The 16,142-nt window shown below is 38.5% G+C and overlaps 1 protein-coding gene across 5 annotated transcripts in view; it reads left to right on the top strand.

Moving 5' to 3' along the window:
• The window catches only part of MYO9A (myosin IXA), a 301,246-nt gene that overhangs the window by 107,769 nt on the left and 177,335 nt on the right, over positions 1-16,142 (top strand). For all 5 annotated transcript variants that reach the window (XM_066388529.1, XM_066388530.1, XM_066388531.1 and 2 more), the window contains 4 exons: positions 8,814-8,903; positions 10,418-10,534; positions 14,250-14,384; positions 15,541-15,662. In XM_066388529.1, coding sequence (XP_066244626.1) covers positions 8,814-8,903; positions 10,418-10,534; positions 14,250-14,384; positions 15,541-15,662 — 464 coding nt within the window. The remainder of the gene's footprint in view (positions 1-8,813; positions 8,904-10,417; positions 10,535-14,249; positions 14,385-15,540; positions 15,663-16,142) is intronic.

Raw genomic sequence — 16,142 nt, 5'->3', positions numbered from 1 at the left:
CACAGCGGTTTTCAACCTGTGGGTCACGACCCGGCGGGGGTCCAATGACCAAAACACAGGGGTCGCCTAAAGCCATCGGAAATATATATTTTATTTAAAAATGTATTGTATAATAAATAAGTATTTTCCGATGGCTTTAGGCGACCCCTGTGTTTTGGTCGTTGGACCCCCGCCGGAGTCGCGACCCATAGGTTGAGAACCGCTGATCTAACAGGAGTGAGGTGGTATCTCATTGTAGTTTTGATTTGCATTTCTCAAATGGCTAGTGAAGATCATCTTTTCATATACCTGTTGGCCATTTGTATGTCCTCTTGGGAGAAGTATCTGTTCAGATCCTCTCCCAATTTTTTTTTATTTTTAATTTTTTTTTAATGGCTGAATAGTGAACCATGGTGTATATGTGCCACATCTTCTTTATCCAGTCTTCTATTTTTTTTTTTTTTACAGTGATTAAAGCCTTTAAGCAAACTCTTGGCCAATACAGCAAGAATCCATAAAAGAGTAGTATCCTTAACATGTTCACCAAGTCCAAGTTGGCCCCAACACCATGCTGAATCCCTGAAAAATGCAACCCAACCCCAGTTCAGTCTGTTATGAGCTGTCTCCCAATTTTTTAATTGGATTGTTTGCTTGTTTGTTGCTGAGCTTTGTGAGTTCTTTATATTATATATTTGGATATTAACCCCTTATCAGAGCTATTGTTTACAAATATCATCTTTCATTTAGTAGGCTGCCTATTTTTTTTTTTTCTTCTGAAGTTGGAAATGGGGAGGCAGTCAGACAGACTCCCACGTGCGCCCGACCGGGATCCACCCGGCATGCCCACCAGGAGGCGATGCTCCACCCATCTGGGGCGCCGCTCTGCTGCGACCAGAGCCATTCTAGCACCTGAGGTGAGGCCATGGAGCCATCCTCAGCGCCCGGGCCAACTTTTGCTCCAGTGGAGCCTTGGCTGTGGGAGGGGAAGAGAGAGACAGGGAGGAAGGAGAGGGGGAGGGGTGGAGAAGCAGATGGGCGCCTCTCCTGTGTGCCCTGGCCGGAAATTGAACCTAGGACTCCTGCACGCCAGGCCGACGCTCTACCACTGAGCCAACCGGCCAGGGCTTGCCTATTTATTTCGTTGTCAGTTTCTTTTGCTGTGCGGAAGCTTTTTAGTTTGATATAGTCCTATTCATTTATTTTTGCCTTCCCTTGCCTTTGGGGTCAAATTTATAAATTGTTCTCTATGGCCAAAGTTCATGAGCTTAGTACCTATTTTTTCTTATATGTGATTTATAGTTTCAGGTATTATATTTAGGTCTTTGCTCCATTTTGAATTAATTTTTGTGCAAGGGGACAAACTGAAGTCAAGTTTTATTCTTTAGCATGTGGCTTTCCAATTTTCTCCACCATTTCCTGAAGAGGCTTTCTTTTCTCCATTGTGTGTTTCTGGCTTCTTTGTCAAAAGATTATTTGTCCATATATATGTGATTTTATTTCTGGACTTTCTGTTCTGTTCTATTGGTGTATATATCTTTTTTCTGCAAATACCATGCTGTGTTTTTTTTTGTTTTGTTTTGTTTTTGTATTTTTCTGAAGCTGGAAATGGGGAGAGACAGTCAGACAGACTCCCGCATGCGCCCGACCGGGATCCACCCGGCACGCCCACCAGGGGCGATGCTCTGCCCCTCCGGGGCGTCGCTCTGCCGCGACCAGAGCCACTCTAGCTCCTGGGGCAGAGGCCGAGGAGCCATCCCCAGCGCCCGGGCCATCTTTGCTCCAATGGAGCCTTGGCTGCGGGAGGGGAAGAGAGAGACAGAGAGGAAGGAGGGGGGCGGTGGAGAAGCAAATGGGCGCTTCTCCTATGTGCCCTGGCTGGGAATCGAACCTGGGTCGCACGCCAGGCCGACGCTCTACCGCTGAGCCAACCGGCCAGGGCACCATGCTGTTTTGATTATCGTGGCTCTATAGTGTAACTTGAAGTCAGGTATTGTAATGCCTCCAGCTTTGTTATTTTCCCTCAGGATTGCTTTGGCTATTCAAGGGTTTTTATGGTTCCATACAAGCCTGGTAATTTTTTCTGATTCTTTAAAGAATGACATTGGGATTTTGATGGAGACTGCATTAAATTTGTGTATTGCTTTGGGTAATATGGCTGTTTTAAGTATGCTGATTCTTCCAATTTGTAAGCATGGAATAGTTTTCCATTTCAGTGTGTCTTTTTCATTTTCTTTTGATAACCTTTTATAGTTTTCAATATATATGTCTTCCACATTCTTTGTTTATTCCTAAGTACTTTATTTATTTATTTTTTGTTGCAATTGTAAAAGGAATTGTTGTTTTGAGTTCATTTTCCCAAGTTTTATTGTTTCTAATAGTTTTTTGGTGAAATCTTTGGGGTTTTCTATCTACAGCAGCGGTTGTCAACCTGTGGGTCACGACCCCGGCGGGGTCAAACGACCAAAACACAGGGGTCTCCTAAAGCCATTGGAAATACATATTTTATTTAAAAATGTATTGTATAATAAATATGTATTTTTTGATGGCTTTAGGCAACCCCTGTGTTTTGGTCGTTTGACCCCGCCGGGGTCGCGACCCACAGGTTGAGAACCGCTGATCTACAGGATCATGTCATCTGCAAAAAGTGATAGATACCGTTTCTTTTTTTCCCCCAATATGAATGCCTTTAATTTCTTTCTCTTGCCTGATCACTCTGGATGAATATTTTACTCAAGACTGTACAATGTTTTAGGCCTTTCTATCTAGTTTTTCTTCTATATTGAGATTTCTCCTCATAAGATTTTGGTTAGATTATTTTATATTATTTGAAGGTGGGGTATTTGGATGAGTGGGGAGAAAAGGATACTAATTTTTCTTTCTTTGTAGTTATATGTTATTTTCTATATCAGGGTCTTTATTACCATTTTCTTTCTGGAATGATGATTTCTCGTATTCCCAGCTAAGTTCTCATTTTGCCAGATTCATTTTAATTTTTTTCATTGATTTGAAGGGAGGCAGAGAGAGAGAGAAGAGCATCAACTCATTTTGCTTAGTTGTTAGCAGTTAGTTGTGCAGTCATTGATTGGTACTTTATACATTGAGCCACCTGGTAAGGGCTTACCAGGCCAGATTCACTTTAGAAGGGATGTAATTTTTTATAGGCCCTCTTCTCTGACAGAGTAAGGAAATATACATGTGTATTCTAACCTGGGTATATTTATATATCTACAGATATGTTTATCTAACTGTCTATATATAAAGATGAGGTCATGCTGATGTTTAATCCATATGACATGTATCATTCTGGCTTTCTTCCCTTACTTTTGTGTAAACTCCCACTCTTAACAGTGAGGAACCTGTCTTCCATCATCTTCCATTTATTTACTTAATTATTTAATTCTCGTGTACTTGTAAAACAGTATTAGAATTGTTAGTCTATACCCCTGTGGGAAATGACTTTATCAACTAGTGTAGAGTGCTTATGTGTCATTCCTTTTGTCTTTAGTTTTATCGACATCCTTCATTTTCAGAATTAGTTAAGTCAGTACCATTTCTTCCCACCCACTTTCTTGGTCATTAAGGTTGTCCCATGTGTTTTCATACAGTTAGATTCTCTAATCATTATATGAATTCTTCCCTGGGATCCCCCAATGTCTTAAATAATTTTCTAAAACTTTGTATACCTTTCAGATTCCCTCTTTGTGCTGTGTGGGTTCTGACAAAGGCATCATGTCGTGTATCCTCTGTTATACAGTATCATATAAAATAAATTTTCCTTCCCTAAAGATTTTCTTCAACTGTTCAGACCTTCCCCTCAAATGCCTGGCAACCACTCATCTTTTTACTAACTATAGATTTGCCTTTTGTAGAATGTAGCATAATTGGAATCGTATAGTACGTAGCCTTTTTAAACTGACTTGTTTCACTTAGCAATATGCAGTTAAGATTCATCCATTACTCGTGTCTTGATAGCTCATTTCTCTTTATTTCTGGGTAATATTCCATTGTATGGATATACCATAGTTTATCTCTTCCTCTATTAAAGGACAACTTGGTTCCATTTTTTCCCCAGTGTTAAATAACTTTTTTTCTATTAAAATATTACTCTTTCAAATCTTGGTTTATGTGCCAGTTCATGAGGTTTAACTTTACTAAATGGTCTAAACTGACTCCTCAGTTCCTACTTTGCATAGTTTATTTTTTATTTTGTAGCAGAAAGTTAATTGTTTACTAATTTGTGTCCCTTATAAGGTGGCGGTGCTCTTTGAGAACAATGGATGTCCCTTTCTTGTTTATCTCACCTTATAGTATTTATTATTTTATACATGCCTGAGTGTTGCTTATTAACTCTCATGGAATGAGGTAGCCTGGCAGAAGGGATAGGAGAAGGGAGGAATACCTTAAATTGGAACTAGACTCACTCATTGGAAAGAAGTTCTACCCGATGTTGTGTGTGATATCTAAAGGTTGTAATTTTAAAGGTCCTGCGGGTCAGAGAACAGATGGTATTTCAGTCATGCGTTTCAGGTGGTAGGTTAGTCAAACATTTGGAATTGAGGTAGTACAGGGAATGTGGCCGGTGATCTTACTTATAAGGTCAGGCACTCAACAAGTACCAAGGCTTCTGGTTCTGGTGCAGTGTTCCTCCTTTGGTGAGAGACTACTAAGAACAATTGAGGCCATTCATGGAAGAACTCAGATATTGGTAAAAAAGGAGAAATCCAATTGTGAGGATGCTTGCCAGTGTCAAAGTTAGGCTAACAGCAAATGTGATTTGATAACAAATCTCACGTTAGAACCCAAACTTTAAAAATTTTTTCTTTTTATATATAATTTTCACTGGTTCTCAGAGTTGAGATTTGGTAATAAGCAGAAAGAAGATATTTTCAGAGTTGAGCTAGAGAAGATATAATAGGACCTACCATGTTATACTGCCTCTAGTTAGTTCTTAGCAGTTATTTTTAAAAATGATCTCTTCCTACTGGTTATAATTAATAATAATTAACAGTTGTAAGGCTTTTATTGAGATAAAATTAAAAAGTAGGCACATTAACTGTTTTAATCAAAATGTAAACTCTTTAATTAAAAATGAGCTTAGTTTCCCTCCTTCCTAAGTGATTCAGTTCAATGATATAGATTTAGAACAAATGTTTAAAAGATAATAATTTTATTTATTTTTCCAATCTTTGTAGTTACCTTAGGCCACGTGAATGTTTTGGGTCTTCTGTTTACTAAATTCTTTTGGGGATAGATAATTTTGAAATTATTAAAAGGCAAACAAGCTCCAATAGTTTAACTGGGTAGTTGTGGACCGTTCTTGTTGTGAGATAATAGAACTATCACCATTACCAAAAACTGTCCAGTTTTTAACGAGTTTATGTTTTTTGAGTATGTTCTAATATCTTTTAAAACAATATGAATAATGATTTCTTTAAACATGTGTATCAGTTTCCCAATTAGGTGATTATGAAAAATGTTATAGATTGGTTATTGAACCCATTGCTAATTATTTTATATTAATAAGTTTTTCAAAATTTTACAAGTTATGTATATATATAATTAAGAATATTTGGAAAATTATAGAAGTATATCATGAATTCAGTAATATATTTTTTAGAATATTTATCCAATAAAAGCAAAATTAGTTGTGTTTTGTGTGATTATGCATAGCGTGTAGGTCTGTGTAGATCACTGTTGGATTTTAAATCCAGCATTAAGACAACTCCTAAAATTGAATTGGGCCATTCTTTTATGATTTTTTCTGCATTTAAAAAGGAATCAGTTTTTTCTGATTTACTTATTTCACTCCGTCTAATGTTATCAAGGTCCATCCATGTTGTCGTAAATGATCCTATGTCATCATTTCTATGGCTGAGTAGAAGTCCATAGTATATATGTACCACATCTTCTTTATTCATTCATCTATTGAAGGGCTTTTGGGTTGTTTCCATGTCTTGGCCACTGCGAACAATGCTGCAGTGAACATGGAGCTGCATGTGTTTTTACGTACCAATGTTTTTGAGTTTTGGGAGTATATACCCAGTAGAGGGGATTGCTGGGTTATAATAGAAATTCTTAATTTTTTGAGGAACCACCGTAATATTTGTACTACTTTACATTCCCACCAACAGTATGATTCCATACCTAGGTGGGACACAAAATTGAGACTCATGGACATGGACAAGAGTGTGGTGGTTACCGGGGGAGGGGAAGGAAGGAGAGGAAAGGGTGAGGGGAGGGGAGGGGCACAAAGAAAACCAAATAGAAGATGTCGGAAGACAATTTGACTTTGGGCGAGGGGTATACAACATAATCAAATGTCAAAATGATCTGGAGATGTTTTCTCTGAATCTATGTACTCTAATTGATCAATGTCACTGTTAAAATTAGTTATCTAAATAAAAATAAAAAAAAGAATCTGGACCGAGAGGGTATTAGGCTATATAAGTCAGTCAGAGAAAGATAGGTACCATTATGATTTCACTTATGTGTGGAATTTAAAGAACAATAGAAACAAACAAAATAGAAACAGACTCAGATACAGAGAACTGATGGATGATTGCCAGAGGGGAGGAGTTGAGGGGCTGGCGAAAAGGTGGAGGGATGAAGAAGTACAGACTGGTAGTCACAAAATAGTCATGGTGGATGTAAAGTACAGTATGGGGAATGTAGTCAGTAATATTGTAATAACAATGTAGCGTTCAGGTTGAGTGCTGGAAATATCAGGGGAACACTGGTAAAGTATATGATTGTCTAACCACTATGCTGTACATTTGAAACTGATACAGAGTGATAATGGGTATAAATTGTAAATGAGAAAAATTAAATTAAAAACAATTTTTTAAATGAAAAATTTAAAAAAACCCATAAAATCATTAGCAGAGACTGTTCTATAAAGATTTGAGAAACAGCAGCCCTGTGACCAACTATATTTGATGTCGTTTCAGTTTATTTTGTGTTAACTAAATTTTTTTTTTAAGCAAGAGAGAGACAGGGACAGATAGAAAGGGAGAAAGATGAGAAGCATCAGTTCTTAGTTGTGGCACCTTAGTTGTTCATTGACTGCTTTCTCTTATGTGCCTTGACTGGGGGCTCCAGCTGGGCCAGTGACCCCTTGCTCAAACTAGTGACCTTAGGCTCAAGACATTGACCTTGGCTTCAAGCCAGCCACATGGGGTCATCATGTCCCTGATCCCACGCTCAAGCTGGTGAGCCTGTGCTCAAGCTGGATGAGCCCACACTCAAGCCGGGAACCTTGAGATTTCAAACCTGCATCTTCTGTATTCTAGATACAGGCTATCTCAATTTTTTTTTAGGATTTTCAAATCTGGCTTGAGTTAACATTGATAATTTGTGTTTTTCTAGGAGTCATATATTGATTAAATGTGTTTAAAATTTATTTTTTGGCCCTGGCCTGTTGACTTAGTGGTAGAATGATGGTCTGGCGTGTGAAATTCCTGGGTTTGATCCCTAGTCAGGGCACATAGGAGAAGCGACCATCTGCTTCTTCACCCCACCCTCTTCTTTTTCTCTCTTTTTCTCTCTCTCCCCCCTCTCATCCTGCAACCATGGCTCAAATGATTTAAGCAGTGTGGCCCCAAGTGCTGAGCATGGCTCCCTGGCCTAGCCTCAGGCACTGAAATAGCTCAGTTGCCAAACAACAGAGCAGCAACCCCAGATGTGGGGGCAGAGAACATTGCTCTGTAGGGCTTGTCAGGTGAATTCCAGTTGGGCACATGCAGGAGGTTGTCTCTCTGCCTTCCTGCCTCCCTGCCTCCTCACCTCTCACTTAATTATAAAAAAAAATTGTTTTGTGTGTTTTGTAAATATTATGTTAATGTCTAAATTTTTTTCTAGTGTCTAAAACTAAGTTATTAGATTTTTGTTTCTTTTTTTTTCTAAACAAAATTTTTTTTAAATTTTTATTCATTTTTTTTTAGAGAGGAGAGAGAGAGAGAGAGAGAGAGAGAGAGAGAGGAGAGAGAGGAGAGAGAGACAGGGGGGAGGAGCTGGAAGCATCAACTCCCATATGTGCCCTGACCAGGCAAGCCTAGGATTTCGAACCAGCGACCTCAGCATTTCCAGGTCGACGCTTTATCCACTGCGCCACCACAGGCCAGGCTGTTTGTTATTTTCAAAGCATGAGCATTTAGATTTATCAATTCTACCATTTTATGTATTAATTAGTTTTAACATATTTTCTTCTGTTAAATTATAAAATAGTTTTGGCATACAGTACATATAGAAAATATATTCAACACCTGCATACTCACATTCCCATACAGATAATGAAATATTGTATATAGCTGAAGCTCACTGTGTGCTTTACCCCCACCAGAAGTAAACAGTGCTGTGTGAATTTGGTGTTTATCATTCTCGTTCCTGCTTTCACAGTTTTAGAATAGATAGATATTTCATAAAGAATAAATTAGTACCCAGTGAAGTTTTCCTGGAATTGAAGCAGTGTCGGCACTGTTTAGTCCTTTTCTCCAGGTTGTGGGATTATGGTTGAGGTCTTAAAATGTTTTTTGTATTCTATGTTTTCCACATTTTGCATAATGAAACATGTTTCTTCATTATGACCAAAGATAAAACTTGAATTTAAAAAGACCCATCTATTTTATTTACCCTTTGATTTCTTTTTTGGGGGTGGGGAGAGTAAAGTGCATTGGAGACTAATATTCCACTTTGCCCACTATTCAGAATTTCCAGTGTATTATCTCTGTTTTTCTCTATTGTATATTTGCTAATCTCAATTTCTTCTCTATATGAATTTTTAATAAATAATTCAAACCATCATTATGAGTCATATTTGAATTTGCTTTGCTGTATAGGTTAAAGAAGAGATGCTGTTTGAAGCATTAGTTACAAGGAAGACCGTGACAGTAGGAGAAAAGCTTATTTTACCATACAAGCTTGCAGAGGTATGAATAAATTTTCTTTGGATTAAACTATTCTGAACATTTTTAGAAGTTTGGGTTTGTGTTATTTTTCTAACAGAATGGAAATAACAAGAAGGTGTTGATTAAAATATTTCTGGGCCCTTGAAATGTGATTGTGAATTTTCCATCAGCTTGGAAACTTTAAGTTGAATGTGATTTTAAGCAGTAGGCTTACATTTTTTTCAAAGAGCTTAATCTGTTCACCATTCTTAAGTTTCATATTTAACATAGAGTGAATAGATGGTAGGTAGAATTATAAATGAACAATACTTGACCCAATTGATTATCCTTTTTGAGGCAGTTCTTTTTGCCCATCATGCTCTCCTGATTTATGTTTTCAGGGTTTTTTTATTTGCTTTTTCTTTTATTCTGACCTTTGAGGGCTTCTAGTTGAAATTTATTGCCATAGTGAGCCATTATTGTTATTATAGGTGTATAGAAGTAGGGATTTTTTTTATTTTTTTTAAATGAGAGAGAGAAAGAGAGAGAGAGAGAGAGAGAGAGATAAGGCAGACAGGAAGGAAGAGAGATGAGAAGCAACTTATAGTTGTGTCACTTTAGTTGTTCATCAGTTGCTTCTAATATGTGCCATGACTGGGGGCTCCAGCTGAGCCAGTGGCCCCTTGCTCAAGCCAGCAACCTTGGGCTTAAAGCCAGTGACTATGGGTTCATGTGTATGATCCCATGCTTAAGCCAGCAACCCCACGATCAAGCTGGTGAGCCTCAACCTGTGACCTTGGGTTTTGAACCTGAGTCCTTAGCATCCCAGGTTGACACTGTCCACTGTGCTGCCACCAGTCAGGCTTAATAAAACTATTTGGAACTGAGTGACCTACATTTTCCTTTATCTTTCAAGACAGTTTTAGCCTAGATTCTTTGAGTTGGACTAAATCATTGAGTGAATGTAGAAAACTTATAATTATAGGCTATTGTATATTGAGAGAGAAAATATCTAATTTATGACAGTAAGCTTTCCTTTTTATTTTTATTTTTTATTTTTATTTTTTTTTTGGTATTTTTCTGAAGCTGGAAACGGGGAGAGACAGTCAGACAGACTCCCGCATGCACCCGACCGGGATCCACCCGGCACGCCCACCAGGGGCGAAGCTCTGCCCACCAGGGGGCGATGCTCTGCCCCTCCGGGGTGTCGCTCTGCCGCGACCAGAGCCACTCTAGCGCCTGGGGCAGAGGCCAAGGAGCCATCCCCAGCGCCCAGGCCATCTTTGCTCCAATGGAGCCTTGGCTGCGGGAGGGGAAGAGAGAGACAGAGAGGAAGGAGGGGAGGGGGGTGGAGAAGCAAATGGGCGCCTCTCCTATGTGCCCTGGCCGGGAATCGAACCCGGGTCCCCCGCACGCCAGGCCGACGCTCTACCGCTGAGCCAACCGGCCAGGGCCAGCTTTCCTTTTTAAATGAGAGCAAAACACACTTTGTTATAATAGCTTAGTAAGATTATTGCCAATTTCACTTGTACTCCTAACCTTTTCTTTTTTTTCAGGCTGTGACAGTGAGGAACTCCATGGCTAAGTCTTTATACAGTGCCCTATTTGACTGGATAGTTTTTCGGATTAATCATGCACTTCTTAATAGTAAAGATTTGGAGCAAAATACCAAGGTAGACAGACAAAGATGATATATTTTCCCCAGAAAACTATTCTAATAAATTAGTTAACATTAAATTTAAAAACACAGAATTATATTAAAGTCATAAGTAAGAATCATCTTTTATCTGTATTCCCTGCTGTGTCTCTCATTTCTGGTTTTATTGTCTTGTTCAGAGGAACTGTTAATCTGTGTATTTTCAGACCTTTTTTCTTACGTTCTTACAGTCCTATAGATAGTGTTGCTTTTAAACATACAAGTACAATTATGATATTGTTGATGTAAGAAATGTTCAAACCTGTTGAGAATATTTACGAGTTCATTTGAACCAAAGTGACAACATATGTCGGGGAGCATATCTCAGATACTGTGGAGAATAACAGTTTTGTAGTTTCTTATGCATTTGAAATTAGGAAGCAACTAAGGAAGATTACATGAAGGTGGGAGGAAGCAACATGATAGTTAACAAGATTATGTGCTTTATTGAGAATTAATTCTTCTGGTATTTCAAAGGTGTGTTAACCTAGATGTAGAAGAATAATAGACATGGCTTTATATTGTATTGTGCGTTCCCCACCTCAAGTCAAGTCTCCTTTCATCACTGTTGATCCCCTCATTACTGTCTTCTACCTCCCCCATCTCCCTTCCCTCCCATCATCACCACACTGTTGTCAGTGTCTTGAGTTATGGGTGTTTTTTTTCCTGCTTGCTTCTTTCACCTTTTTCATCCAGCCCCCTAACCCCATTTCCTCTGACAGATGTCAGTCTGTGGTTTGTATCTATGTGTGCCTCATTATTTTTAACAACTTTGTAATATATAGCTTGGATGTGTACTGTAAATTCCCCCATTAGTGCCATTTGGCTCTGTGGATAGAGCATTGGCCCAGGTTCAATTTCTGGTCAGGGCACACATGAGAGGTGACTATCTGCATCTCTTCCCCTCCCTCTCTCCCATTTGTCTCTTCTCCAGCCAATGGCTTGATTGGTTAGGTCCTGATCAGCAAACTGCGGCTAGGCTCTTTGGCCCCTTGAGTTCGGGCTGCAAAGGCCAGCACTTAAGAGTACCCTAATTAAATTAATAACAATATATACCTACTATATAGTTTAAGTTTAAAAAATTTGACTCTCAAAAGAAATTTAAATCGTTGTACTGTTGAAATTTGTTTCTGTTGACTAATGAGTTTGCCAACCACTGGCAGAGCACTGGCCTCAGGCACTGAGGATACTTAGGATAGCTTGGTTGATTCGAGCATCGGCCCCAGATGGTAGTTGCTGCGTAGATCCCGGTTGGGGCACATGCGGGAGTATGTCTCACAATCTTCTTTTTCTCACTTAAAAAAAAATTCCTCCATTAAAAATATATTACATTTGTCCTGGCCTGTGGTGGAGCAGTGAATAAAGCATTGACCTGGAATGCTGAGATCTCCAGTTCGAAACCTTGGGCTTGCCTGGTCAAGGCACATATGAGAGTTGGTGCTTCCTGCTTCTCCCTCCATTCTCATCTCTCTCTCTCAAATGAATAAATAAAATCTTTAAAAAAACCCACTAAAAATATATTACATTTGTTTTATTTTTATAAATGATAATGTAACATTCTTTCCATACATTTTTCAAGGATAAAATCCTCAAAATGAATTGCTGGATTTAAGGAAATATATATTTTAAAATACTGGTAGCTGCTACTAAATTGCTTTTCAAAAACCACTACATTTCCACTAGTATTTTGTGAAAGTTCTCATTTCCCTACATCTTTACTAATACAGAACATGATTAGAATTTTCATGTTCAATTTTTTTAATTTATTGATTTTAGAGAGATGGAGGAAGGGAGAGAAAGGGAAGCATTCATTTTTTGTTCCACTTAGTTGTGCATTTATTGGTTGCTTTCTGTGTGTGGCCAGATCCAGAATCGAACCCACAACCTTGTTGTTTTGGGATGATGCTCTAACTGACTGAGTTACCCAGCTAGTGCACCAATTTTTTTTTTTTTTTTTTTTACAGAGGCAGAGATAGACAGGGACAGAGAGAGATGAGAAGCATCAATCATCAGTTTCTCTTTGCGCGTTGCGACTTCTTTAGTTGTTCATTGATTGCTTTCTCACATGTGCCTTGACCGTGGGCCTTCAGCAGACCAAGTAACCCCCTGCTGGAGCCAGCGACCTTGGGTCCAAGCTGGTGAGCTCTTTGCTCATGCCAGATGAGCCCGCGTTCAAGCTGGCGACCTCGGGGTCTCGAACCTGGGTCCTTCTGCATCCCAGTCCGATGCTCTATCCACTGTGCCACCACCTGGTCAGGTAGTGCACCAATATTTTTATTGATAGGTGAAAGTTGAGCATCTTCTCATGTTTTCTCCGTTTTATTTATTTTCATTATTTCTTTACATATTTTTGTTATTTTTATGATGTTCATTTTTTCTTTTTGTTATTCTTTTTTAGGAATAAGTGGATATTATGGATGTTGCAGAGACTTAGAGTTTGACATACATTAGAAATGTTTTCTCTTGACGTTTATTTTCTCTATATGTTTTTAAAGCCCACATATTTTAAATTTTTGAGCATTTAATTCTATCATTATTTTTCTTTATTGTCCTAGGCTTTATTTCTTTATTTTTTTTACATAGGAAGGCCTCTTCCAGCCCAATATTATAAAATATTCTCAAACTTTTAGAATATAACTTTGTTTTGTCCAGGCCTTTTTCCAGTCAGAATTTATTTTTAAAATGGCAGATTTTAGATATTTAACTTTAATTATTTCTACTTAATTTTATTTTCTAACAACTTTTATACAACAGTCTACCTTTTCAGGATAATTAGAAATGTCATCTTTAATCCTCCTGTTCTTGGTGGGAATTGGACGTGCTGTCCCGGTCCCTGTAATGCAGTGGTTCTCAACTTGTGGGTTGCGACCCCGGCGGGGGTCGAACAATCAAAACACAGGGAAATTCTGATGGCTTTAGGCAACCCCTGTGTTTTGGTCGTTCGACCCCCGCCGGGGTCACAACCCACAGGTTGAGAACCACTGCTTTAATGTGCTGAGGCAGAGGGAAAGGGTTCCAGCTCTCTCGGCGTCGTGTCCACCAGTTTTATCCTCAAGTACTGGAACACGGGAAAAGAAAGAAAAAAGAAGAAATGTTCTTTTTATTACCTGATTATCTTATATGTAAAATTGCTATTTGTGTGTGTGTGTGTGAGTGTGTGAGACAGAGACAGAGAGAGAGTCATAAAGAAGGACAAATAGAGACAGGAAGGGACAGAGATAAGAAGCATCAATTCTTCCTTGCGGCACCTTTGTTGTTCATGACTGCTTTTCATATGTGCCTTGCCTGGGGGCTTTAGTGGAACCAGTGATCCCTTGCTCAAGCCAGAGACCTTGGGCTCAAGCTAGCAAACTTGGCCTTCAAGCCAGTGACCTTTCGGCTGAAGCCAGCAACCATGGGGTTGTGTCTTTGATTCTGTGCTCAAGCTGGATGAGCCCACACTGAAGCCAGCAACCTTGGGGTTTCAAACCTGGGACTTCAGTGTCCCAGGCCAACACTCTGTCCATTGTACCACCACCTGGTTGGGCTTAAATGCTTTTTATTTGTGGTATGTTTGGGTCAACATTGGCTCCCCCAATATCTGCTCTCCACTGCTGTAGAAGAACCGTGAGCATTTTATTTCTTATATTGTAAATATTATTCACAAAATAAATTTGAACATCCTTAACCAAAATTTTTTTCCTATTTTACAGACTTTGTCCATTGGTGTTCTTGATATTTTTGGTTTTGAAGATTATGAAAATAACAGCTTTGAACAGTTCTGTATTAATTTTGCTAATGAACGTTTACAACACTACTTTAATCAGCATATCTTTAAATTGGAGCAAGTGAGTACCTAAATGCGTGTGTGTTTGCCCCGCCGCCACTTCTTCACCCCCCTCGTTCACACGCACACATTATTGAGTCATAGTCATGATAAGCATTTTATTTTTAATTTTTATTAACATTTTTAAAAAATTTATTGATTTTTAGAGAGTGAGGGAAGGAGAGAGGGGGGGGAAACATTGATTTGTTGTTCTACTTATGCATTCAGTGGATGATTCTTGTATGTGCTCTGACTGGGTTCAAACCACAATCTTGGCATATTGGGATGATGCACTAAGCAACTGAGCTACCGATCCAAGGCATGATAAGCATTTTATATCTTATATTTTAGTACAGGTATTCTAGGTTTTGTATTAATGTAAATAAGTGACATATTAGACCATAGGTTTTGAGCTATATTGTACAGAGTTGTTATTTTTTTATAGACCCCAAGTAGATTTAATAATAGACGCTTGTTTGAGTGCACTGTGAATGAAAAATGGGTGGGTTTGTTTTGGGTTGCTGTTGGTGGTGTTAATTTTTAATCAGTGACATAGGCTTGGTCACTATGTAATACTAAGAATGCTTGCTTGATCTCTGGGTTCCAGAATCAACTCTAGAATGTAGATATAGAGAACAGGACAGTTATAAAGAGACAAAAATTAGTTACTAGATAATATTTTTGAGAAGCTCAGATTGATTAGTGTAGGAAGAATGAGCCATCAGTTTCCACGAGGATTCTTTGGTTAAATGCAGGGTGAAAAAAATGGGGAGGGCTGTCTTTCTCCAAGCTGAATTTGAAGTCAGTAGTAGGTCGAGATTGTAGCACCATATTTAAACCAAGTTGGATGGCTTGGTTGGTTAGAGAATTGTTCCGAAGTGCAGGTTTGCTAGTTTGATCCCTGGTCAGGGCACATACAAGAACAGATGAATGTTTCTGTCTCTTTCTTTCTGTCTCTCCCTTCCTCTCTCTAAAATTAAATAAAAATTAAAATAAAGGAAACATACACTGTATTTAGATTTTATATAATTGAAATTGTATATTCTTTCTATGTCTTAGTGATTTGAAGGAAAAAACTTCAAACTGTTCTTTTAAACTTAAAAGTTTTTCAGTCCTTATTATTATGTACTTATTATTTTCTGCAAGATGAATAAATTGTTAATTTGTTATTTTCCCAGGAGGAATATAGAGCTGAAGGTATCACCTGGCACAATATAGATTATATTGATAATACCTGTTGCATAAATCTTATTAGCAAGAAACCAACAGGGCTGCTTCATCTTTTAGATGAAGAAAGCAAGTGAGTATGATTCTTTTCAATTTTGTCATAGGCCATGTGGGCTATGTCTAAGTCCTGAAGTTTCTTTTTATGGTATCAAATAAAGAATCAGAGTTTTTCTTGTATGCATTTGGTGTGTGTGTGTGTGTGTGTGTCGAGGAAAATTGGATGGACTTGAACTAATTTAAAATTTGTTTTCCAGATTACTTTTATTTATTTATTTAAATTTTTATTTTATTTTTTTACAGAGACAGAGAGAGAGTCAGAGCCTCTGAGGGATAGACAGGGATAGTCAGGAACGGAGAGATGAGAAGCATCAATCATTAGTTTTTCGTTGCGCATTGCGACACCTTAGTTGTTCATTGAGTGCTCTCTCATATGTGCCTTGACTGTGGGGCTACAGCAGACCTAGTAACCCCTTGCTTGAGCCAGCGACCTTGGGTCCAAGCTGGTGAATTTTTGCTCAAACCAGATGAGCCTATGCTCAAGCTGGCGACCTTG

Source organism: Saccopteryx leptura, chromosome 6 (assembly GCF_036850995.1).
Source record: "Saccopteryx leptura isolate mSacLep1 chromosome 6, mSacLep1_pri_phased_curated, whole genome shotgun sequence".
In the NCBI taxonomy this organism is placed as follows: Eukaryota; Metazoa; Chordata; class Mammalia; order Chiroptera; family Emballonuridae; genus Saccopteryx; species Saccopteryx leptura.
Note: the sequence above shows the minus strand (reverse complement) of the source record. Positions and strands in the feature narration are given on the sequence as shown.